The sequence below is a fragment of the Alligator mississippiensis genome, chromosome 4 (assembly GCF_030867095.1).
Source record: "Alligator mississippiensis isolate rAllMis1 chromosome 4, rAllMis1, whole genome shotgun sequence".
NCBI classification, from domain to species: Eukaryota; Metazoa; Chordata; order Crocodylia; family Alligatoridae; genus Alligator; species Alligator mississippiensis.
The window spans coordinates 162,824,064-162,850,638 of record NC_081827.1 but is presented as its reverse complement, the minus strand read 5'-3'; the positions used below and the strand labels follow the sequence as shown (position 1 = coordinate 162,850,638).

Here is a 26,575-nt window from a genome sequence, read left to right as displayed (position 1 = left end):
GAACAGTATGGGTCTAAAGACAGAGCCTTGGGGGACCCCACTGGTCACAGGACACCACGATGAGTGACTTTCATCAATTACTACCCTCTGGGTCTGACCTCGGAGCCAATTTTCCAGCCAGTGGATCGTGGAGGACCCAAGGCGACAATTGGCCAGTTTCTCTAAGAGGTGATCATGGGAAACCATTGGACAGCTGCTCTCCAGCTCCTCCATCCATAATCCACTACCTGCTTTATATCTAGCTGGGACCCTCCTCCTATTCAACAATACGGGACAGGCAGAGTGGTGATGTTTCTTCAGACTAATGACTCACATTCCAGGGTGCTCAGATGTCCTGACCTCCAAGCCCGTGCTTTAACTCTCTAAGCAACATGACCAAGGCCAAGAGCCCAGTTCATTTGTGAAGGGACAACATAAACATTTGGGTTGTCTTCTTTGTCTTTGTTGTCATCTTCGTTTTAGTCTCTTCTTATTATTAAACAGGATTCTATAGGAACTGCCCCAACTCCCAGCACAAAACGGTAGGTACAGATTCAAACCACCAGTGCAGACCATCAAGGTAACCGGACTTTCATATAAAGGTGCTGGAACTGCAGCACAGCACTAGCTGGTGCAGTAAGTGGGGAGGGGCTGGAGGTCTCCTTTTACATGTCACGAGATTTGCATTGTGAGGCTAAAACTACCAACTAACTTGGCTGGAGTTAATTTCTACTCCATAAATGAGTTGCTGCCTTCTAGGAAGCCCACAGCTTCCTACCGATCTTTATGCTTGGTCTACGGGGAGAATATTTGCAGCCGTGGATGCAAATGCACTACCTTTGCGTAAGACGAACCTATGCCAACGGGTTACTGGTAGAAGCAGCAATGAGTCTGAACCCTGCTCTGCACAGTGCAGCCTGCCCCCATTATCAGGGTGTAGAGGGGTAAAACAACATCAGTTTCCATCATGCAGACAGGGCCTAGGAAGCTGGGGAATTAGCACTCCCACGTTTGTGCTCATAGGCTGCCTATGACAAGGTTATCTTGCCATACAACTTCCTCTAGCATGGTTTTAGCCCTGCCCCTACCTCTGCTGGGAGTGAAATGCCAGCAGCAGCTGAGGGCTGTATTTTTAGCTATTAATTAGACACCCAATTAAAAGGATTTGCTTTGGCAAGAAGGCAGAGCCTGAATTCCATCTAGGATGACATGACCTTATTAGAGAGGAGTGGCATGGCCATCAGAAAGAGAAACTTGGTTGATGAATGGCTTAAGGTGCAGGATCTCCCAGCTATGAAAATTATCTTTCTTCCTATTTGTTCAGTATAGGCCAATGTGAGGGGGCAGTGGACATCAGTGGTTGGGTGACACTATGTCCCTGACTTTCTTTCTGGTTTGCTGAAGGAATCTCTACCTCCTTGGGAAATGCCAACCCTGTGTCACATACAGGATCTGATGCAGCAAAGGACTTCTGCACACACAATTGCCATTGAAGCCAATGGAGCTTCAAAGCAGATGTTTAAATGGTTTGCTGCATAGGGATGCACTTAAGTGCTTTGCTAAATTGGTCTGAGACATCCAGCAACTGCTGCAGCAACAGAAAAGAGTGAGACCAGTTTTTCCAAGAAGGTGTCCGAATGGCAGGGGTAGCTCCATTCTACCATGAGGGTCGTGGGTCTACAGTGAGATATCCAAGTACCTTTCAGATGAGATTCCCCAAGAACCTGCAATCCAGTTGAACTTATGCTGTCAGGTTTTCAAACTGTCCCCCTCTTCCTGTGGTAGGAGAGCACCCACTCCCGGTATACAGCCAATACTGCATGTCAACAGAGCTAAGAAAATAATTTCTTCTGTGAAACAAATTTCATGGCTCTTGAGGCCCCAAAGAACCTTTTGAGTGGGGTGGCCAACCCACAGCACATGTGCTACAAGCAGCCTCCATGTGGCAAGCAGCTGGTCAGGTAGGAAACAGAAAGCAGATCAGCACATTGGACAGAGAGCAGAAAGCAGAGCAGCAGATGGGGTGGGGAGCACAGGAGAAAGCAGAAAGCAGAGCAGAAAATGGAGCAGAGGAAGGAGGTGGGAGTGGCACTCTGGAAGCGTGTGGGGCTTAGCTTATGGCACATCTACTAAAAATGCTAACTAATCTAGTCTGATCACTCTTATAACATGAGGCACAGAAGTTCCCCCAGTGATTCCCACACCAAGCCAGACTGCCCATTTGAGCTGCAACATGCATGTTGGAAAGATACTCAACCTTAAAGACAGCAAGTGATGGGAACCCCATTCTGCCCACAGGTAAGTCATTCTGATGACTAAGTACCCTGCCCGACTCTGTGACATGTATGCTCTCCACAGAGCCTAAAGGCACACAAGCCATCCTGCTGAATTTAAACATGTCTGAGCACTACGCTGAAGTGGGGCCTAAAAGTACCCGTGGCCACGGTTCGAGCTGCACTTGCTCTGGAAGGACTCCAACCTCCAAACCTTCCTACCCAGCACCATGCCCAAAGGAAACACTTCACTTTTGCGGCATATTTTCTCCGAAGTCCCCTTTAAAACAGATCTGCTGCACTCTGCTTGACTCAGCATGCATGTGGAAGCTTCCGAGGCCTCCCTGAGCAAAGATGCTGTTGCTCATGCCTCCATCAGGCTTTGCCAAGGACACATTTTCATGCTTACAGCTCTGCCACAGAGTAGCAGTTGGCAGATGCTTTGCACAAGGCAGATGGAGGCAGCAGCAGTTTGTTTACACAGAAACAATCTGGTTCTCTTGCGTTCTGTAGGGGATCTGCGGAAACGATGATGGTTTCCAATGCTTGACCTCCGGATTTGAAATCTCTGCCCTTCCCCAGGCTGCTCAGACTAAATTCAGTTCAACTGTTTGAAGCAGACCCTTGGGAACTGCTTTCAATTCCAAAGACTGTAGTTCAAAGCACTGGAACGGGCATGGGTACCAGGATGCTGTAAAAGGACCAAGCATCTGAAACTCTGTGGAAGGCTTGGTAATTTACAGGATTTGGCTCAATCAAGAGCATAACCAGCTGTATCTTCAGCTATTGTAATAACAAGCAGATTGAACCAGAGATCCAATACAATATACAAACAGCAGCTTATACTTAGATTTAAGGCCAGGGGACTGGGCCTATATCTGAGCCTCTGCCTGCAGACCTGTTTTTGCGCTGCTGTTTCCAAGTCCCCCAAGAAGAGATGGTAGGGGGGCTTTTTGGTGGAGTTAAGTCCTTGGCCTCCAAGTTGTGATACGTCAGTGGAAATCACAGCAGGATCAGGACTAAAACACACTCTGGAGTCTCAGCCCAGCTTTCTCAAGAGAGGACACTGCTTCTGTGCAACATGCTGCTGTTTTAAGGGAGGGGCCTTGGACATACATTCTGAAGCCAGCTAAAACAACCCCTGCCAATCTGTGGCCAAAGCCTGTAATGAATACTGCGCTGCTCCTCTTTTTCCATGCCTTGATTGGTCACAAACAGGTCTCTTCCTTCCCTTATGCATTTCAGGAGAACAACCTTATAAGAATTTGTTTACCAGATCAATGAGATAAGCTGATGCCAAGATTCAAATGTATCAGTGAAAAAAAATGCCTATGATCCTGCAGTTCTCACCCAAATATGTGCACAACCAAGCCAACATTACCAGATCTAACAACTGTACTGAGGATGTGGGAGGCTAGGGACTCAACAGCTGCTTTCAACATGCACTAAAGATGGAAATCGTTGGTTTCATTGTTTCCAGACACACAGATCTCTGTGCTTCTGTGCAATCTAAGGACACCCATCATTCAAGGGTTAGAGTGCAGTACTACTTTGGAAAGGGACCCTGTGCCAACAGCTGCACTGACTTTCATGCATATTAGTTCCTGCAGTTCATGCATAATGCATTTATAAAGTAAGAGACTTCTCCTCCCCACCAAATATCCACTTCTGCAAACTCAATGCCATTCCTTATTTGTGCATTGTCACAAGTAATAAAGATCCTGGAGGCCAACCCATATCCTTAGTGACTGATGTTTCTGTGATTCCACCAAAGGTTGCTAAGGTTGGCTGTAATTCTACGTATAAAATTCATACTCCATGGGTTAGGTAGGGGAATAATTTAGGGAAAGGCTACTGGACAAGACTGTCCTTATTGCTGGCCATACTGCATGACCCCAAAGAACCTAAGCTGACCAGAAGGAGTTTGAAAAATGAGCAGTGATGGGTAGGGGACAGTCCACATCTTTCTCTTTTGCAAACTGAGTTTTAGTCTGGAAAGACATTTTTGCAGAGCCACTTTGCCAAGCAGATTCACCTTTTAACCACAGAAGAGGCAGAAAAATTCCAGGTTAGCCAGAATCCTGGAAGTGAGATACACCAACTGTAGCTCCTTTCCACTGTATGGAGTAGATCTCTCTCTTGCTGAGTTTGTCTTTGTTATCAAGCAGTTCCTTGGTTTCTACTGGTTAAATATAAAACCCATTTTCCATGCACACAACAGAACCTCCCCGCCTCTCGCAACTTCCACGCGCTGCCAGTTATTTCTTCAATGGGCTACCTGGAAGGTTTCCCATTCTGGAAGGAGGTGGGTGCTGGCAGGGACAATGCCAAGCCCATACTCTGTCAAGAGTAAAAGCTTCTCTAAGAGTATTTTTACCAGTGTGCTGCAAAAATAAAATGGGAGAGGGACAGAAGTCAAGGGGCAGAACTTTAACCACACTGACACACCATAAAGCATTTGTTTAATTTAGCCGAAGAAGAAGAACGGTTTTGGCTAGAGACCACTTGTGTAAGCAAGAAAGTAGCTGAATGTCTCTCTCTGTGTTCAGTTACCTTATGTGAAAAAAACCCCTCTCTTTCTCCTAGACTTTGCTATAAAAATGCTACAGAGCTACACGTGTGTGTGTGTGTGTGTGTGTGTGTGTGTGTGTGTGTGTGAGAGAGCGCACATACACAACAAAATGGGGCTCTGATTTCTGAGGCCTTCTGGTGCTACTGTCATACAAATAATAAATACATGAATGATAAGGAGACTGTAGCTTGAAGGATTTTAAAAGTGGAGCCAACAAGCACAAAATAAATGACATTTTCAAGGCAACATTTATTTGTGATTTGGGTCCAGAGACTGCACTGACACTGTGTGGGAGAACAGTACTAGTGTCTTGTACAGAGGTGTCAGAGTGACCCAAAGGCAGCATGTGGGGTGCACCAGATGGCCCTATACACTGCATGTGGTGCCCACTCCCGCTCGTGTTCTGGAGCAGCAGAGTGGCTGCCCCACAGTGGAAGTGGCTTCAGGGCCATGCAGCATAGCTCTGGAGAGTGAAACAGGATGGGGTTGCACACCATGCCTGCTTCAGCTGCTCCAGGACACACACTGGATCTGGAATGTGGGGATAGTTTGTAAGCCCAGTCCAGCCAGTGGACCAGCACAGTGCTACTCATCTGGTCCACAGGGATGAGTTTGAAACCCCTGGTCTAGCACCATGGAGCCCTGTTAACAACCTGTAGGCATTGTTAGAGCACAAACCAGAGCCATCTTCACCACGAACATGTCTATAGTTTACCAGTACACAGCTGGCATCCAGGGCAAATTGCTCTGGGAAGGAAAAGACATAATTCTATCACCCTTGATGGAACTGGGCTCACTCACTCTAGAGTGGAATTTGGCCACAAGTAGTAAAGAGATCTCAGAGGCAATGTATCTGAGCTACTTCTACTGCATCTGAATTGCCACAGGAGAAATACCACACATGAAAACATTTACAGGATAGCAAAGTCAAGAACCTCTGTTATAGCAGTGACAGGTCAGATCTGGAATACCCTGACCCTCATCCCATCACAGAAGTGGTGCACATTACTTGTTAACACTAGGAATCTGGGACCCAGGGAAAATTTCTCTTCTTTCCACTGGTCTTTGGTTCAAGGTCTAAATGGAACCACCTGCACAGGCGCATAAGAGGATGATGTGGCCATAAGGAAGCTCTGATGCTTTAGTTTGCCATCAAGGTAAGGGATATGATACTGCTGAGCACGGGAACCTGGAGGCCTTGTCAGATTTCCTGTTGCCCCACTGTTGACAGCTATTCTTGACAAACAAGCATCGTTCTCAGGACGTACAAGCATTCAAGTGACGTGATGTTAGTTCAAAGTTTCGACTTTATTGCAAATTAAAACCAGTAATAAGGGTCTTTCTTCCCCCTTCTACAGAACTAAGAAAAGCACCCTAAGAAAAGTAAGGTAAAAACAAACATAGGCTTGTATAATTAACAAAGAGAACACATGCCATGCAACAAATTCTATCTGGACTTGGTTACAATTCTTGCACATTTGTGTACTGATCCAGTAAAAAGCTGCCATTTCACTGAGCTGTCATGGTTTGAAAAAACCTCACTCACTTCAAGGTGAGGGAATGTTCAAAAAGAAAAATCAACCAACACAAACAAAAACTCAAGCTTGTTCATAAGGTAGATGTTAAAAGGCTCATTCTTTGGTTGCAAGATTGCAAAAGTCTTAGACTGCAATGGAAAGGTCAGGTATATGGTACTATTTTGAAAAACAAGGAATTATTTATTACTTTTTGGACCCCGTATATAATTTATTCTGTCACTGCAAACCAAACCAAACCAAACCAAGCCAAACCCTCCTTTTAGATATCTTAGTACTTTAACACTAGGAAAGGTAAGATAGATTTATTTAATATATATATTTATATATATTTTGTGTATATATATATATATATTATATATATGTACACACACATATATACATAATGATGCATTTAAAAGTTAATGTTTCCTTGGTGATTACAATATCATTTTTCTAAATTGCTCGCAGTTGCAATGATCACAAACTGATTCCAACACTAAAAATATTTTGTGCTGTGTGCAAGGAATTTCAACAAGACACTGCTAGGCATTATCGGATTTGTGACAGAGCTAGAAAGAAATGCTGTCTCGGTGTTCATTCTCCAGGCTCCAAAGAGTAAAAATTGGTTATTTTTGTGGAACATCAAGAAAAAAAAGCTGCCAGGTATCAGTGTGCAAAAGCAATGTAACATTTGAGCTCAAGACATGAGGTTTTTTTCCCTCAATAAAGACAGGAAAGTTAAAGTGATTCTAAATGCTATTTGGAATTTAAGAGAATGGATACATTTAAGACAGTGATTCTCAACCAGCGTACCGTAGCACCCTGGGGTGCTGCGAGATCTTTTCAGGGGTGCTACAGGGTGCCACATGATGTTAGCACTGTTGGGTGTGCAAATATGATTCACAAAAGAAACGCAATGATTTTAAACAAGAATCCATACATTTAAAAAGTTCTGACCTGTTGTAGTCTTTTTGAGTTCTTTGCAATAGAAAAACGACTATATTATTTTTCCATGATCAAAAAAATGAGTGAAAATTCAGAGCTAACATTTTCTGAGGGTGCCTTGAGTCTAAGGAGGGGTGCCTTTAACCTAACAAGGGGTTCCTTCAGCCTAACAAGGTTGAGAACCACCGATTTAAGAAAGCAGGAAAAAAGAGTCAGCTGATTCAATCAAACTTTTTTGGGTTGTCAGGACTGAAACAGATTTAGAAAAGAATCCCTCTTCCTGCTTAAAAGTAGGACTTACACCAAAAGTCCCAACATGGAACAGGAAATACTTGTAACATTTCCCAATTATTCCTGGAACCTGTAACACATGGTCCTCTGATCAGATACGGCAGGAGTAGCAAAGCAGTGGGACAAACAGGGATAAAACAGAACAAAACAAAATTTAGCCATTAATATTCTAGTTTCAGTGTAAGGCCTCATACCCCAACAACAGGGTTATGTTATCTCAAAGTCAAAAATATTTTACACTTTCACATTCTGTTGCCCAAAAGGGCGGCTCAGTTAACCTGTGCCATGATAAAACTGGATTCTCTCATACTTTCGTAATACTCAATGGCTAATGCAAAGTCAAACTCATTGATGGTGGGCCCATCTATGGCGATCTTCATGAGGTTGGACAGGCCTTCATCTTTTGCATAGCGCCACCGGCTGCGTTTCATGAGTTCCCTCCCCCGGTTAATTTTCTCATAAAGCACTGAGCCAAGAGGCAAGGCCAGAGCAATGGCAGCCAGGACGGCAAAGTCAGGAAAGAGCTCATGCATTTCAGAATTGCTGTAAACCAGCTTGATGCACAGATCCTTGAAGGACAGCTGGCTGAGGCTAAACACTATCCGTTTGAAGAGGGGAAAATCATTTAGAGCCCTCTCGCTCACCACCAACCGGGAATATGCCTGCAAGAGGAAGTTCAGCTCACTGATACCATAGCTGCTGATATCATCCAAAGACTGAGGGTAGCACTTGGGGTTAAAGATGGCGGAGAACGAGTTGACTGCCTCCAGGACATTGCTAGGGAACCGATCCAGCAGGTTGTCCCTCACACTCTCAAGGTAGGTCTCCTTCAAGTGCTCAAAGTTTTTCAGGTGCACTTTGGAGCAGTTTGCCAGCTCCACTCCTTTGTAGTAGAACCTGCTCTCATCCTCACGGTCTTCCCGGGGGTGCTCATTCATCTCATTAAGGAACTCCTGGAAGTTCTGGCCACTGGTGATCTTCTGGGCTTGCAGAGTGGTGGCGGTAGCGGAGACGATGGGTTTGAGGATGGAGAGGTCAAAATCCTCAATTTGGAAGAACCGGCTTAGCTTCTGGAAGATGGGGAGGACATCCAGGAGGATCTTGGTGAATGCCACAAACTGGAACTTCTTGAGCTCTTCACAGAGGCCAAATGCCACAGGGGACCTCTCTGACTCACTCTCCAACAGAAGCACCAGTGTGGGCCATGAGGAATCGATAGCTTCCACTGCTGGGAAGATGGAAGTCCAGTGGATGGTCTTAGGGTCCTCTAGGTCTATCTCGCACAGATCCAGGACACTCTGCAGCTCTTGGAGGCTGTTACTCTCCCCTTTGAAGTTGGAGTAGAGTCTGTAAACAGCATCTACTGTAGTTTCATACTTCTGGACATACTCTATATTAATGCCACTCTCAGAGGGTAGAAGGGAGTTCCTATGGGATATGCAGTGCATCTCGGTGAGGAGGGGACACATGGACTTCAGCTTAGTCCCCACCCCGTTAAGCCTGTCAGCCATCAGAGAAGAGCTGTCAGAGCTGAGCCATGTGATCTTCATGGTGGGAACTCCAAAAGAATGCATTACTTCAACGACTTTGTCTGCTACAGTAGATGCCTCCCCAGCCGGTAGCTCAAAACTGCCCAGGAACGTGATTGAGGTCTGCCCATTGCACGGTGAGACCGTGGTTGTAAACATGATGAGGTTCCGATGCTCCATGACATCGACTGTCTCGTCCACCACCAGGCCAATGAACGGTGAGGCTTTCATCTTGTGCCTGTCCTCGTTGTGAAGGACTTTGACGATCGCTGCCTGGGCCAGTTAATGAAGCAGCAGGAAGTTGGGAGTGGGTGCGGGAGGAGAAAAAAATTAAAATGAATTTCAAAAGCACATGGGAGATATGCAGCACCCGTGACAAGACAAACAACTTCAAGGTGTACAGACAGATCTGATCTTGCTTAAACCAGCATATGTAACTCTGATTCAGGAAAGCACATTGCTTTTCAATGAGTTTTAAGATAAAATTTTCCAAAGGACTGAAGTGATGTGGAACTCTACACTGTTTTCCAAAGCAAGTATATGGGAATCAATGAAAACCAATGGTATTTTGGCTAACAGTTAAAAAAGTATCTCCATAACAAACCAAAGTCCCTCCGTCTTTTGATGAATCTTAGGTTTTTAAGAGTTCAAACTATTTTTTTTAAATAGACTGCGATGCTTCTAAAAATTCAGCTTCTGGTTCATAAGCTTCTTAAGAAACAGTGAAAGGCAATAGGATTTGGGCACTTTTTACCCTGAAAAATGTGCTTCAAAATGCTTAGGCACCTTTACTGACATAGATTTTACCTGGAGTTCTAGCTTACATTTGGAGTAACTCTACTGGAAATCCCATAGAGTAACAGATAACAGGGTCTAGCTCTTGGTATTTAGCATCTTTTACATGAGACCTTCAATGGAAGTCATCCAGGCAACTCTTATTTCACAAAATAATACGTGCTGCAATATTTGATCATAATGGTCCAATCCCTTTCATGTCATGTTCTTGCTTCCTGGTAGCATGACGGAAATTACTTAGTCCGAAAATTATTCCACTAGAGCAGGGGTAGGCTTGAAAGCCTTATGCTGGGTCAGAGGTGGGTAGGCTCTCTGACCCAGTCCCCACTGCTGCTTGTCCCTGTGGTGGCACGGGAGAGTGCCTGCAGCCAAAGCTGCCTGATGCTGAAGCCCCTAATATGTGGGTGAGATTCAGTGCTTCCATGGGCTGGGTCTGGTCCATTGGATCTGTGCATTAGAGTTCTAATGTTTATGCCAATGTGGTGGTGTTCGTGCCAATTACTTTAAGATCCTGCAGCATTAGTATTATTATTGTTGTGGTCAAAAAGGTGGGACCGAGTTCAAACAGGTTTGGTGCCATTGTTGTGGGTACTGCACAGAGAGGCAACTGAACCCCCCCCAGTTACCCCTCCCACCCTTTTTTTTTTTTTAAGTAAGGGAATTTACTTCTTGTTTAGACAGTTTGGGTTTCCAACAATGAATTTAAAGCTCTGATCCAGGAAAGCACTCAAAATACACACCTAAGGAAAGTGTTTCCCTAGCACCCATGGACTTCAACAAGATTTACACATGCGTTCAAGACCTGTCCTGAACAGGAATTTTCCTCTCTCCCTACCTTGCTAACAAGTCCCAAGATCTCAGCCTCATTCAAGTCTAATAAGAATACCTAAAGACCTGCTTTTTCTTGGTTACTTTGATCTATTAGGTCCCTGCTTTAAAAAAAAACAAAAACAAATCATGCATTGAAAAAAACAATAACACTTCACAACATCTTCCTTCAAAAATTCCATTTTGCCTGTTTCATTAAAATACCAATGATTTGAAGGAAAAACTCCCCCTCCCCTCCCCAAATGCCGCAAGCAGCACTAACGGACTGAAAAATCTAATTAGTGGGTTTAGTCTATCTGCAGTAAAATAAGGCTCTTTATTTATCTGAAATGATGGGCAACCAGCCAAAATTCGCTAAAAATTAATTTGATTTTAACAGGCATGAAACATTTGTAAAATTAAGAAAACCCTCTCTGAACTCTTTGGCCACTTGATCTTGCTGATCACCCAGTTGAAGGCAAAAGCAGAAGAAAAAGAGACCCACAGTACTCTATTATTCTAATTGAACTCCCAAGCTTTTATTGTTAAAATATTCATCATTAACTTACTGTGAAATCTGTCACATTCAAACAGTAGGGAGAAAAAAATGCTTCCGATTGTGCTTTCTTTTAAAGTACAATGATTTCCCATGTACATCAAAAGCACATGAATGGCAGGGTGAAAACTCGGTTCCCTATTTATTAATAAAGGCCAGCTCTTGATGGACCATAGCATTTCCTCCTGGCCCTTACAGTTCCCATGTTGCCTAATTAGGAATTGACACTGACAAGGTGTTGCATGAATTTTTAATACAGAGGAATGTGTCCTAAGCCAATGCACCCAAGGGACCAAGTAAAACGAGGGTTGCCCAGCGCAAGTAATCTTGTATAAAGGATTAGTGCAGACAGAGGCAGCCTGAATTAGTGGACTGAGCCAAGGACTGATGCCAAACAACTCGCCTCAGCTCCAGGATTCTCCCTTGGGGATAAAAGCCCAGACGTAGAAGCCTTTTGCTGACCCCAAAATTCATATAAATCTACTGACTCTTCCATGATTCGGTTTTTCCCATTGGTAAAATGGGGATTTAACTGCTTACCCACTTCATAGCAGGCTTTGCAAGGGCTGTTTAGACACTGTCTGAAAGGCACCACAGGAAAATACAGCACAGTGAGAGCAATGAACTGTCATCACTAAAGATCCATAAAATGGTACTGGAGCTTGTGCAAGGGGGCACTTTAAAGTAGCTTTTAAGACAAGAGGATCTCTATTAAAAGGCAGCTTTTAGGCCCTGGCTCAGCAAAGCTCTTAACTACGTGTTTATACTCCATTGAAGTCAATGGGGCAGGGGGTACACTTGGGGCCCCTAGTCAGGAATGAATTTCAAACATTAGGGACATTCAGAAGGATTGAGAATGTCTACAGAACAAACGTGCCATACTGGGCAGCAGCACCCTCAAACACACCATTCTGTTCCACACGGGCGGTCTCCACAACCAGAAGCAGGGTAGCTGCTTTTGTACAACCTTGAAGGCCAGCTAATTAGCAGTCAGCAGTGCTAATCAGCAGTCAGCAGTGCTAATCAGGCCACCCACACCACCAAGTGGCTGTGGTCATGCTATTGGTAGGTGGAGAGGCAGCCACATACAGCCTACTATATCAATGTACTCCATGTTAGGACACATGCCAAAGTGCTTTTGTGAACAGGGCTGATCAAGGCTTGGGTCCTTGGCTGAACAGCAGCAAACTCCAGTCCATGCTTAAGTGTTTTGCTGAGCTGGGAACATTAAGACAGCTTTCCTCCTCCATGGATGAACTGCTGTGCAACATGGCAGCAGCAAGTTTAGACTGAAAGGAACTGCAGAAAGAGAACATGCCAGGACAGAACCCACCCTGAATACACACCTGCATCTCTTTGATGCTGCTGGGGTGGTAATACTCGTTGTGCTCTGAAGTCAGCAGGGCTTGACAGAGGTTAAGCTTCTGGAACTCAAGCAGCGAAGAGCATTTGTCGTCTGGGATCTCCTCCTTAGCCATCCAGTACACGGTGGTGAGGATGGCTATCTTGGCCGGGTTTACTTCCACCTTTATCACTGAGCGCAGTTCCTGGTGGTTGTGGACACGTGACTCAAAAGCCAGCTGCTCTCTGTTAACCGCCAGGGCCTGGCGGTGAGCTCCAGAAGTGACGTGCCGTAGCAGAGCATGGCGCTGGAAGTTGTCCGTCCCCACAGTAAAGGCATTCTCCGCTTTGCCATGTTTATTCTTCACCAGTGCCTGGCGACATTCTATACAAAACATGAGTTTCCTTTCATAGTCAAACTCCAGCCACGTAAATTCTTCCTTCCAGTGCTCATTGAAATAGCGCTTACACTTTTTATTGGAATTGGAAGTTTCCCCAGCTGGCTTTTTCCCTGGAGGTACCATATTGCTGTGGCTGGGAAACCCAACACTACGGATGTACTGAAATTTTCCTTGAAGGAGCAGCCTCTACATTTAATTTAGTAAGGAAGGTTTATTACCACTTTCCTGGTTCGACTGGAGACGAAAGAGACAAGGGGAGAGGGATTAGGGAGCTGGTAAAGCTTTGTCTTCTCTAATTATTTGTTTTCATCGTTTAATGAAGGGTTAAGATAGCACTAACTACAAAGACCAGAGACCATCTACAGGAGGTTAACTGAATAACGCCCGCCATCGGCACGGCAGGATCTCAGAGACTCCTTAACATTCAGGTCCTCCCAGGCCAACAGATCCCCCGCAATCTTGCCATCCAGAAGAGGCAGGGTGAGGTGGAACACCCAAGCCCAGAGCAAGGTCTGCATTCTCTCTCTCCAAGGAAGACATGCAGGTTACCAGGGCTTTGCTTACACGGCCTTCCCACCTCCCTAAAAATCTGCTGTCCTCTGCAGCTCCTAGCTACAATGGGAAAGCACCAATACATACAGAGGGCTATTCCTTCAACTACCATGTTGCCAAGATATGCTTTAAGCAGCGACAGGCAACCTGGTGGTTAAGATCCCAGGGGCTGGTGTATCCTTGTACTCACAGTGTTACTACTGTCCATGAAACTGCATTCAAGTGGCAGGCTATTTTAAGGAAACTGGTTGATGCAGATGTTCTACTTCACCCATGATATAATCCATCCAGTGACCAACTGACAGAAGTGTGGCCCCAAACAGATTATGCTGGAGGCCAACCATACTGAATCTACACGCCACAGTGGATCCTGTGAAGATGGAGAAGAATCATAATAGGCTTAAAATCAGTGTTTAGCCTCAGGAGGAGGAGTCCCAATTCTTCACCTTGCCAAAAGTGAGCCAGTGCTTTGCATTTTACTTCCTAACAGCAGTGGAAGCTGAGCTGTCACTTCTGATAATCAGCAAGTTTGTGGAACCCTTTCCAAAGGCAGTCTAAGCAGGCAAGAACAGATTCTCAGGTTTAACTTGCAACCATGCTGTCTTCCATTAAAACCCATCACTATGGAGGGCTGGTCAATGTTCTGGAAAGCTACCAGCCTGGTGTTGGACTCCCTGGAGGTCTTCTCTAGCTGAGCACTGTTAACTCAGAGGCCTCTGACTAACTGAAGATCATGTAGCTAGAGATTTGCATGTGTGTGTATTAAACTTCACCTTGCTTATTTTCTATATATACACCACCTATACATGTATCAGCCTCATAGTAAGGCTCTGACACCTCCCTGAAACCAATAAGATTCCAGGCTCAGAAGACTTGGTTTGGACTGGTCCCTTATTTGGAAGACTAGAGAGCCAGGACCAAGTCAGTTTTCAGGAGGAAAGGTGTCTTGAAGTGGGTAGTGCCATGAGTTCTCAAGAGACGTCCTTAAGCCCTGATGCAACAAAAAACAAAAGGATGAGTTTAAACTCACCCATATTCACTAAAGAATTTAAACACATGCCAAGGCTTAACTGGGCCTTAGCACTGACTGCACTGAGGCAGATATAATGGAAGGAGAATGGATCCTACAAAAAGAGAAGACAAGAGAAAGGGGGAATGAAGAATAAAGGGACATAAAATGAGAAGTGATAAGAGACTTGCTCAGTGCGACCCAGGAAAAACTGGCCCAGCCTGTGCATAATGAGACAGTGGAACTCCTTGCTACAGGATGACACTGAAAGCAAAAAAAATTAACAAGACTTGAATGAGAAACTGTATAGTTTGAAGGTGACACAAATAACAGGAGTTACAATAATTAGTGGTCGCCAGCTTGAAAGGATAAACACCTCATTCTTTGGGCTTTAAACCAATCCCTTAGGAGGAGACATTCTTGAGAGGCAGACAACCTGGCATCTGCCTATTGCTTGTGCATCTTGCAGCTACTTCTGAAGCAGCTGGAAGATACTGGATTGGGTGAGCCAAAGGTCCAATTTGCTATGGTAGTCTCCAAGTACATAGAGAAACGGTGAGCAAAGGTCATTACCATTCATGGCCACTCTGGAGTAAGCTTAGTGTCACAGTCTGATTCTTAACACTTGACAGTTGTCCAATTAGCACTAATTAGCCCCCCTACTGATGGCCTGAACAGAAAGACAAATGACTGCCCAGGCCAAGGACAGAAAATCTGGCAGAGAGTGGGGAGCACAGGTTGTGCCTGTCCTATGGCTAAATAGGGAGCTTCAGCCAAACACCTTCCCTCAGTGCTCAGCTTATTTGCACTAGGAGAAGGGGCCATGGGGAAATAAAAGGAAAGCAGGCATGGGGAAATGAAGAAATGAAAGAGAACTGGAGTAATCGGCCATTTGGAAGGAAAAGGGAATTGATGATAATGAAATAAGCATTCCTTCAAGCCCTTCCACAAACTGCAGGTGCAGCAGAGAACAAGGAGTCCCACAGCTCAGCTCCTGACAGGACAGGACTGGACACACAGCATGTGGCAACTGAGCCAGTATTCTGCACACAGTGACATAGCCATGTATAGTGCAGCCTTTGTCCACAGCCAAGCCTCCCTCAGAGCTGTGGGGTTTGCCACTGCTCTTTGGTTACCGTGCAAATGATGTAATCCCCTCCTGGGTTCTCACCTTCTTTCCAGCGGCTAATAGACTCCTTTAAAAGCAACCTGCTACTACTCTATCAATTCCACCTGCCAAGCCCCAATTTCATTCTCTTCCCTCCTGCCCTCTGAGATCATAGAACAACAATGAGCTAGCAACGCCTCTCCCTTTTTTTTTTTTTTGCAGTTCCCTCTTCTTCTAGGCTGAAAAATAAAGAGATCAAATATTTTCAGAGTCCCTTTCCTCCTACTCCTCCCCACAGTTCCTGAGGGAAGGATGGCTAAGATGCCCATGTTTCCAGGTACTCTAACCCCACCACCCTCTCTCTGCCAACTGGCTACTCTTTGTGATGCTCCAAATTCTCAGCTTTCCAAGTGCAGGTAGCTGGATTAATCCAGCAGAAGGGAGGGCTAAAAATGCAACTGGAGCCAGAAAACATCCCAACTGTCCAGAGAGAAAAAAATAGCCCACAAAAGGAAAGGAAAGAAAAGCAAAGGAAAGCAAAGCAAGGTGTAATGAGAAAAGAACTTCCTTTTCACAAAACTACACGGGAACTGCACTGAGGAGTAACATGACCTCAGCTGGCCTGGGTGGTTAAGTGGCAGGGACTTACTGCCAACTACAGGACAGCCAGGTCTGTGGGGCTGGAAACCAGCCACTGCTAAGTATGCCAGGGAAGCATGAGGCATCCTCCAGCCTGGAAAATCAGCACCACACAGCTGCATAGATGCTCTCTCTGGATAATGCTGGAGTCAGTTCCTGCAGACCATGCAGTATGGGGAGGGAGTGGAGGGGACGTGCAGGGAAAAGGGAGTGAAAGTGAGCTGAGCACAGGACCAGGACTCAACTGTTCCACTTCTGCCCCCAACACTTTCTCCTCTTTGAGACCTCAAACTGCTTAGTGCCCAAGCCTCAGTTTCTCCATTATTAGTATGAGGAGAATGAGAGGTATCTGCCTCAGTGGGCAGGTTGTGAGGTTGATGTCATAGCATCTATGTACCTACTGGACATGCATGAGTATTCTGCTTTCTCTCCAGGAAGAACTTCCCTACCATAATGCCGCTTTTCTGGCTAGCCAATATCACTGAATGTCAGAGCAGCACAGTCCACACGCTGGACTAGAATGGGGACTGCATTTCGCAGGTCCTGTCCCCACACTCATCACTTCCTGATGACTCTATCCAGGTCTTAAAACTATCTCCGCACCCCTCCATACCTCTCCTCTCATTTTCTGCCTCCCTCGTACCACTCCTCAAGTTAGGGAGAAATCCCTTCACCCTTCTTCTGACAAAGAATTGTCTTTTCCCCTTCAAATTCTTCAACAAGCACAGATGATCTCTCACAAGGTCTTCCAGCAACAGCCCATAATAGCAGGGATCAGATACACTTGCTCTGGGTTTAAACTTTCTCCTGGTGTATGTGGCAAATGGGCCATGTTCACTAAGGAACAATGGGAATACAATGGGATTTCAATCAGACCATAGAGAAGGAATAAAAGTACTGGTTGACTGGGTCAGAGCAAGGTTCATTTAGTCCAACAACCTGTCTCTCAAAAGTTGCTGCCATCAGATGCCTTTTGCCGCAAGGAGAGGTTTCTTCCTGACCCTAGGGAAGTGAGTTTGGCTGGCACCTGGAAGAATGAGCATTGGTAGCCTTCTATTTTTTTTAGTCTATCCCATGTAACCTTTTTCATTTGCTTTCAAAATCAAGGTCTCTTAAGGGAAGCTCTCAATCCCACCTCTGTCCAATGAAAGCCACAAGCAGTCAGGAAACAATTCCAAAAGTCAGAGGATGTTTTACAAAGTTTGCAGACTCCTTGTTCTGTTTGAGACCAAGGGTTTTGTTGTTAAAGAGAGAAGCATCCGCTCCCTCCCCTTCAAGGAATATTAATTAGGAAGCTATTCTAGACTTGCCCACCTAAGAGACACAGCTAAAAGACCTCTTGCTAAATTTGTCTTTTGCAGTTCCCTGTTACTAATACACAGTGCAAGGGAAGCATGTCCACCAGATCTCTTGCCCCAGCTACCTAACAGTATCATTCATGCTTTCCCAGAAGCAGAGGGTGGCAGGCACCCTGCTTCCCTGAACAGGACTCGGGATTTGCAGCTGATACAAGGAAGGAAAGACCAGCAAAGTAGCAAGAAAGACCTCAGAAATATACACTCCTGTTCCCCAAATCCCTACTTTCTCTAACAGATGTCTGGCCACCTCATTCTGAAACCTTAGCAGCTCCAGGAAGTCCCTCTACCCCAAAGACCCTGATCATCCTGTGACAGTGCCTAAGATGGGTCAGGGTCTGGAACACATATGATACTCTTAGATCCCTCCACCTTGTTCCAAGAGCACCTTTGCTTACTCAGGAGGTAGCAGGGGCCATGGCTGTCCCTCTCCATATCTGATCTTCCTCCCAACACCCTCCTTGGGAAGACTCAGTGGAGCATCATAGAGTGTCTGAGTTGATGGAGGAAGGCAGGCACTGAAGACAAACAGGTGATATACACTGTCAGGTGAGCAGGCTGAACCCCATATATCTCCCTACACAGAGGGACCCAAATCTCTATAGCCACTGAGGAGCCGGCACTTCTGTAATAACAGGCCTGATGATAACGTTCTGTAATAACATATATGAGAGTATGTAAATAATGTGCTGCAATTAAGTCTGTTTTCTCTGCTCCCTCCCCTGACCCTCAACACAGACAATTCCTTAAAAAACATCAAAATAGGGTGCTTGAAAAAAAGAAAATCACTACCCTAGAAAGATAAGAAAAAAAGAAAAGGTAGAACTACAAGACTTTTTGGGGTGGACAATTCTGCTCAGATCAAATGCAAGCATCAGACAAAGAAATAGCCTCTGCAGTGCACGGAGCCAGCAATCTCCACCAAAGCATGGGTAAAAATGCATTCAACCATCTCCTTGTTCCAGAGAGAGCACTTGGAAAAAGCAGGGAATGGCCAAGGGACAGCAAAAAGCAGCTTGTGCTGAGCTGTGCTTCCTGGTTGAGAAACAGCTGTTACAGGTGAACTCCAGGTTTGCTGTGGGCTTGTACTTCTCACTGCTCTGCTAGTCACCCCTCTTCCTGCTGTTAACTAAGCAGAAAATTAGGAGCTGCATGTCCTTTACGATGAGATCCATGGCAAGGGAAAGGGAAGGGGGCAGGGAAGTAACCACATTATTACCAGTCCCCTCTGATACTTCACTCACCTCCAGGAAGTAACTTAGTCTGGGCAGAGAATTGTCTGCAGCAAAGTTTGGGCAGGATTTATTTTTAAGACAATAAGCTTCTATTCTTGACATCCAAGTCCCAAATAAATCAGCGAAAGCCCAGATTACACACGCTACTTCAATGCCACTCCTCAGCCTCCTTATCTTTTAAAAGCTTCTGATAACTGCCTAGAGAACAGCAGCATGCAACTCTCTGCCCCAACACACAAACACACGCACACACACATACACACATGGACCCCAGCCCTGCAACACCCAACCCCACATGCCAGCCCCCCTCCTCACTACAGATACATACCATGGAAACGCTGCCATAAATTTAGAGTGAGGGGCTTGCAAACTTCACAGAATTTTAGACAAAAACGAAATGAAAACTAAAACAAAAAAACCCAAATACAAAACAAAACCAAACCTTTTCAAAACCAATATTCAACCCCCTCCAGCCCTAGAGTGAGCCACTCTGTAAGGCATCAGCATCAGAACGGGGCTGGTGCTGCATAGCGCAGCCTCCCCCTCGCCCTCCCTGCCTCTCTCCTCTCGCTGCAAAGAAAACTGTGCCCGAGGAGAGGCAGGGATCTTTGGAAACAAAGACCTGCAGCTCTGCAGCCCCTGCACACACTCACTGGGACATGGGAGCAGCCATCTTGCTCTGAGGACTCTCTGGCTGCTCAGATGCTCTCAGCCTCCTGTGGCTGTAGTGGCCACTAGTGGTGGCCAAAAATGGAGAAAGTTTTGCAGTGGCGCTGCACCAGGTTTGGCAGGAAGCAGCTGTACCCTGCTTGGTCAGGACAGTCGCTTGTTCATGGGCCCCGCTGGCTGGGTACCTGGGCTGAGGGTGGGTATGAGGAACTATCAGCGCTGTGTGCTGTTGATCTTCTTAATGATCATCGTAATTATAGAGAACAGTTGTTAGATGTGTTACCCTGAAAATCAGCAGAAGGCAGGGCAGTGTGGCACCTTAGACACTAACTTCTCTGAATCACAGCATCTGGCAAAATTGGCTGTAGCCTACAAAAGCTCGTGCCTCTCTGAACAAGATAGTCCGAAGTGCTGTGCTAATCTGCCTTCAGTCTTCATTATGTTAAGGTGGCAATGCCAAAGCATCCTAATTGAGAGGAGTGTCTCCATCCTGCTAGGTGTTGCGCTTATACAGGCAGGAGAGGAGGTGAGAAGGGTGGTTACCCCCACTCCCACCCCGTGCAGGTGGGGAACTGAGCCACAGATTGACAGAGGACTGGGTTTTAAAGGTGCTCAGCTCCCAGCCAGGCACGCAGGCAGGTTCAAACAGCGCAGTCCTACCACTGTGCCTATACCTGTGATGGGCTCTTTGCAAAGTCTGACCCCAAACTACCTAACCAAAGTTACATGGCAAGAATAGTGGAGAGGTGGGAAATAAATTCTGGTCTTCTGCATCCTGTGCCTTCAACCCAGGATGTTTACAGTAACTCTCCATCTGGCTGTCCACTTCTATTAGTGCCCATTACTGCTGTTTCCAAGCATCTTAAATCCAGATTCCTCCTGTCTGCCAAGTCCAACAAAAACAAGTCTAGAAGGCAGATGTCTTTACCTGAACAAAGGAAGATCACAGGTTTGGCTCCCATTTAATTTTTGCCAAATATCTGATTTCACACAACCCATAACCCACATCCTGGCATAACAGTGCCTGGTCCAGAAGGCAAAACCTTGTTAAAATTGAGCAATCAAAATAGTGCCAAATTGTTTATTTTTAAGCTTTTCAGTGGATGCAAGTTTTGAGAGACCAAATATCCTCCTGCAGGGTTTGCAGGCATTGTTCTGCCAACACAGGCAAACTCCTGAAAGTAATACAGACCGAGAACAAAGCCCTTTGGGGAAGGGAGCATCTTTTTGTTCTGTCTGTACAATGGCCAGCACAATGGGGTGCTGGGTCCAATGACTGGAACTCCTAGGTTCGATGACAGTATAAATAATACCACATACTGCATCCATGTTGGGTGGGCAGGGGTGATAACATTTACTGTATCGTTAACTGTGCTGGTAGAGTTATAAGGTACTGGTTTTCAATTATTAGATCCTCTAAGAATGAGGCACGTATTTGACTCTAGGAAGTAGTTCCATTGAAGTAGAGTGTAAAAGCAGGCACATACTTCTTGTGGGATCAGGGCCTTATTTTGCAACTAAAGAACCATTCTCATCTACAGCCCAGAAGATCTATTTGTTCTTTTTACCCCAACATCTTGTCACAACCCAAAGTTGTGATTTTGTGTTGTGTGTGCGCTTCGGCACTGCTAAATTATTTTCCCGCTAAATTGCAGCTTCTTTGCACGGTGGAGTTTTCTGCTGCAGAAGAGAACCCTGGTGCAACGGAGAATTTCCTGCCAATTTGTAGCTTTCTTTGCATGGTGCATTTCTTTTTGCATCAAAGAAATGCTCGGTGCAAAGAGTTCCCGCCATTTGTATTCAAATTCGAGCCACATTATTGGTTCACATTAAATTATGTATACGTGGCGGCCAGCAATTGGCTTGCTAGCCATATAAAGAGCTTGAGTGGTTTCCGCCCAAGTTGGAGGACTCCATGAACACCAGGAGGAGGAGACTTCATGTTGTGTGAAGATCTCTAAGCGCTGTGGATCCTTATGGACCCAACGCATTTCTTAAAAGGCAACAGGGGCCTGACCAGCCTCTGGCCTCTCCCCGTCGCCGATAGATTCCTAGACGTATCCCTTCCTGCGAGAAAAAAACGGACCCATGGAGCTTCAACAACTCCGTGGGAGAGAGCGAACTTGTCGTAATCCTCAAATGAGGATTTAAGCGGAGCTGTGCCTGGAAAATTGTCCAGCCTACACCACGACCATCTTTGGTGTAAGTAAACAATCTTTAAATCAACCACTACGCGTCCGTGACTAATTCTAGCTTGCCCCCAGTCTTCTCCGACCCCGCGTGCCCGGGCTGCTGGCCACAGCCCACGTGCGCAAAGATGGGCCCGGAGCGCTCCCGGCCCACACACATCTCACAAAGCTAGAGCCGCAGGGATGCCCAGGACCTTGAGGGAGCAGGTTCAGGGGTGTTCTGATGGCCACCTATAAGTTTATCAGGGGTGACCATCAGTATCTGGGGGAACATTTGTTCACCAGAGTGCCCCAAGGGATGACGAGGTCGAACAGTTATAAACTACTGCAAGACTGTTTCAGGCTGGACATAAGGAAGAATTTCTTTACTGTCCGAGCCCCCAAGGTCTGGAAGAGCCTGCCATCGGAGATGATTCAAGCACCTACATTGAACACCTTCAAGAGTAAATTGGACGCTTATCTTGCTGGGATCTTATGACCCCAGCTGACTTCCTGCCCTTTGGGCAGGGGGCTGGACTCGATGATCTTCTGAGGTCCCTTCCAGCCCTAATGTCTATAAAAATGAATGTAAATGGAGTTCAGAAGAAAGCCCCCAGGCTTTGCAGAGGCAGTTATGCCTTGGAAATTAAAGAAGGAGGCAGCCACTGGGAATGGGAATATGAAGATTTTTACAAAGGAACAGAGTAGTTTTAAGATGGGGGTGCTCATCTTCTAGCGCAGAAGCCACATCCAACCCGTGGAGCGGTGTGATCTGTCCTACAGGGCTCCCCAGGGATCTGAAAATTTGGCAGTGGGAGAATGGTATCAATTAAAGCTGCCACTGCTCCCTCAGCACCGAATTTCCAAGCCCTGTGGACCAGATGATGTAGCCCCTGTATAGAATCTGGATGGCATACACAGATCTAGGGCTGGGGCAGTGGGCCTGATCCAGCATGAGCACAGGTGGGGTTGGGGCAGCAGGCCTAATTTGACACATGCTGCATCAGGGCCATGTATCAGATCCAGCCTGCAGACCGGCCTCATACCACTCATCTGGCCAGCAGGGCTGAAAGATGGGGCACCACTAGTTTAAGAGCATAACTACAGTCTCTCTGAGGAGTGAATGAATGAGAACAACCTTCCTAGGACAGGCTGTAACAATTAGGTTGGCATTCTGATCTTTTCTGGAGGCCTTGATGATTACACATGAACATCTAAGACCCCAAACATGACACTTATGCACATGGTGGCATTCTATTTCTGGGCACATACTTAGCTGCTCATGTGCTTGATGCTGTGTGTAGGAACAGTATGCCAGGCTTTGCATAAGTGCCATTTTTGAGACCTATATGATTAAACGCCAAGGTCACAAGTTTGATCCCTGTATAGGACACAAGATGATTTCTGCCTCACGTAGGAGGGTTGGCTAGACGTCCTCTTGAGGTCCCTTCCAGCCCTAACTATGATGATGATGATGATAAAGTCCTGTTGTCCAGGAGTCCAGAAAAGAACAGAATGCCGCCCCTGCTCAACATACTACTGGAAAATAATCGGATTCTATAGCAGCAATTCTTAATCTTTTTAGACTCAAGGCACCCCTCATCAGAGTCAGGGCACCATCAGAAAATGACGGTTCTTAGTTTTCACTCATTTGTTGACTATGGAAAAATACTAGAGCAAGTTTTCTTTTGCAAAGAACTCGGGATCACAACAGATTAGGGTGTTTACGATGCTCTGTATTCCTATTTGAAATCTCTGAGTTTATCTTGAATCACGAGTAGGTGTAACCATGCTGATAATGCGTGGCACCCTGTAGCACCCTTAAAAGGATTTATTGGCACCCCATGGGTGCCACAGCACTCTGGCTTAGAATCACTGTTCTACATCAATATGCTCTGTCGACTCAAACAGCCTCAGCTATGTGAAATTTCAGTGGGAACATCAAACGCATCCAGGGAAATTCCCTCTAAGCTACGGTTTGCACCAGGCATCCTTTCCCTATCTGAACACAGAAATAAACAGCAAAAGCTGCACTGTCCGTTGGTGCAAACTACACCAGGACTTCATGCCAACACAACTATGATGGCAGCTAGGCCCCTGACAGCTGACCCGGGGCAACCTCCAGTGCAGACAAGACCTTAAGGGCTTGATCTTACACGCAGTGAGGTCAATGGCAAAACTCCCACTGAGGTGTGATCAGTGCTCAGGTTAGGCAGTGGCAAGATAGCCACCTTAGAGGAATCAGATCTCATGCTTTAGGGATAGAAGGGCTGGGAAGCAATTTTGTCCTCTTTTCTCCCTTCCCCCCTACACACACACATTTCTGGAGCGTAAGTGAAGAAACGGACAAAGGAAGGCCACAACACTGGGTACCTGAGGTCAGACAGGACTTAAATTCTATATGTAACACTCGAGCAACCAACTCAGACCCAACACAAAGCAGAGAGAACATGCAGCATTTGGCTGAATCTCCCCGAACTCCTGCTAAAGCAGCCTGGGTTGAGACACCTGCCTTTTCATTATAGCTCTTAATTCTGGTATAAGAGGAGCTCAAGGGCAGTGCAGCTGTTCTTTTTAAAGCAGTGATGCTAAAAGTACAGCCTGTGGGCCAGATCCAGCCCATGAAGCTGAGTCATCTGGCCTGTGGGGCTCCGCAAGGGTCTGGATATTTGGCAATGGGGGAAGCAGTGGCAACATTACTTACTATGGTCCTGGGAGTCCCCTGGCAATGAACACTGCCACTGCTCCCCTATCACTAATTTTTTGGACCTGTGGGGCTGGATGACATGGCCCTGCACGCTGGATTGGGCCAAGACCAGACCCAGCACACAGCTCCAAACCTGGCACACAACCTTGGTCCCAGTGCATGACACCAGACCTGAAGTGTGGGGTCTGTTCACAGGCTGGATCCAGCACATGGACTGGCTGAGCCCCACTCATGCCGGAAAGGTTGAACACTTTTTTTAAAGTTTTTCCCCCTGAGTATCCTCTACCCCACACACACACACACACACACACACACACACACACACACACACACACACACACACACACAAAGTGCTCCAGGTATAACAGGTTTGTCCTACTAAGTGGTAGCTTTCCCTCCCGATTCTCCTTTTCTCTGATTGGGTATATTACACACATAGTCTTTGATGGCCTGTCATTCACCTATCACCCATTAGCAGGGCTGGGGCAACTGCTACCCTGTTCATCAGATTCCCCATCTTCAGCAAGTGCTGGGATATTTCTCCTTTCCTACTGATGGTGTCATCTGAGCCTGGATAGGGCCTGGCTTTGGCTGTTGTTTCAATTGTGCTCTGAAAGCAGGACAGACCCCCTGAAGAGATGGAGGACTGCATCCTTCAAGGAATGTCAAGGGCTTCATGGATTTCCACTACGCCTCTCCCAGTTCAGCAGAGAAGCCACATGTGTTTTCACATCATGCCCCTGTTTCCAGGCTCCCTAGGATGCAAGGAAAATGCTCCTGTCCCCTGCTTTACCTGCTCCTGATGTGGAACCAGGGTAAAATAAAGGGAGGCCAGGAAAATGGAATGTACCTGGATTAGGAGCTGTATTGTACCTGAATGAAGCTGGCCCCTTGAAACAGGGAGGGGATGGCTGCCATCCTGGGGAGTGAATTCCTTCCTCTGTGGTTTTTCTGAAGCTCTGAGACATGCTGGCAGGAGGTTCCATTTTTGTCTCAGAATGTTCTTGTCTGGATACCTTAGCTTGGTATTAATGCTAACAGGAGCTGGGATGAAACTGGAGACAGGAGGGCTCTAGGTGAAAATGAACACCATTTATTTTTGTGCTAATGCAAGCAAGAAAGAGGATTTAGTCTTTTTAATCAGTTTTGCTGGCATGAGGCTCCCTTGTCCTCTGATCTCACACCATCACAGATTAGAACTTGAAAGGTCAACTGGCTTCAGGGCTCGCAAACAGAAATGTCCAGAGGAGCCTGCAGGCTGGAAGACTGAGGTGGCAGGGGAAGCAAAAGGCTGACCCAGTTTTGATCTGACAGCTTGGAAGTCTTGTTGGAAACCTCTCCTCTGCCCATTCTTGTGCCAAATTTCCTTCCATCCGGATCTAGTGATGGAGCAGAGTCCAACCAATATGGGGAAGTCACTGACATGTCGCCTGTGGTCTGGAGAATGGCACACAACCAAATTCTGAAGACTACTACTGTACATTTTGTTTGGAGAGAATAATTAACAGGGTATTAGATTTGGGGGACAGTGTATTGAACTCAAACAAAATAGGTAAAAGTAAACAGAACATAACAAGCACCATATGGGTTGTGGCAGTGGTCCAGCTAGCTAGTTCCTGCCTTTGACCATGGCCAGTCACATCAATCTCAGAGGAGAATACAGGAAATCCACCTGTTATGGGACATTTTGCTCTAAGAGAAATGCCTGCCTTAGCTTTAGCAATCAGTGGATGGCTTGTACCTTAAAGGAGGAAGGTGGCTATTTTTCAATCCTCACCTCTGCAACTCTGGATTACTCTTGTTACTCTGCAGCCCTGTTCTGTCTCCTCAATCCAATCCCTCCACACAATTGACCCCATAAAGATCACATGGAGTCAGACAGCAGGAATATACTAACCAAAAAACCTATAGTCTCAGCCCCAAAGGGCTGCCTATGCCTACACTGTGTTCCCCAGTGGATCTTAATGTGTTGCAGCACCTCTGCTTCTTCCCTTTTTTGTCTCACTTGGGATTGCAGGCTCTTTGGGGTGAGGATCACAGCCTATGCCTGACAATGCAACATTGCAGGAGGATCTGTTTGCTGCCTTCCCAGAATACTACCTGCCATTTGAACTCATGCCTAAACTC

At 46.1% G+C, this 26,575-nt stretch overlaps 1 protein-coding gene across 12 annotated transcripts in view; it reads right to left on the bottom strand.

The window, feature by feature from the left end:
• LOC102573871 (zinc finger protein 385C) overlaps positions 1 to 26,575 on the bottom strand; it is a 240,369-nt gene that overhangs the window by 54,929 nt on the left and 158,865 nt on the right. Inside the window, exons 1-4 of one of the 12 annotated variants that reach the window (XM_019476454.2) lie at positions 19,558 to 19,685; positions 13,749 to 13,928; positions 12,611 to 13,240; positions 6,114 to 9,379 (exon numbers count right to left, since the gene is read on the bottom strand). The exons of 4 other annotated variants lie outside the window; for them this stretch is intronic. In XM_019476454.2, coding sequence (XP_019331999.1) covers positions 7,847 to 9,379; positions 12,611 to 13,129 — 2,052 coding nt within the window. In that variant the 5' untranslated portion in view covers positions 13,130 to 13,240; positions 13,749 to 13,928; positions 19,558 to 19,685 and the 3' untranslated portion in view covers positions 6,114 to 7,846. 7 more of the 12 variants (XM_059726937.1, XM_019476449.2, XM_059726938.1 and 4 more) reach the window with 7 other exon arrangements.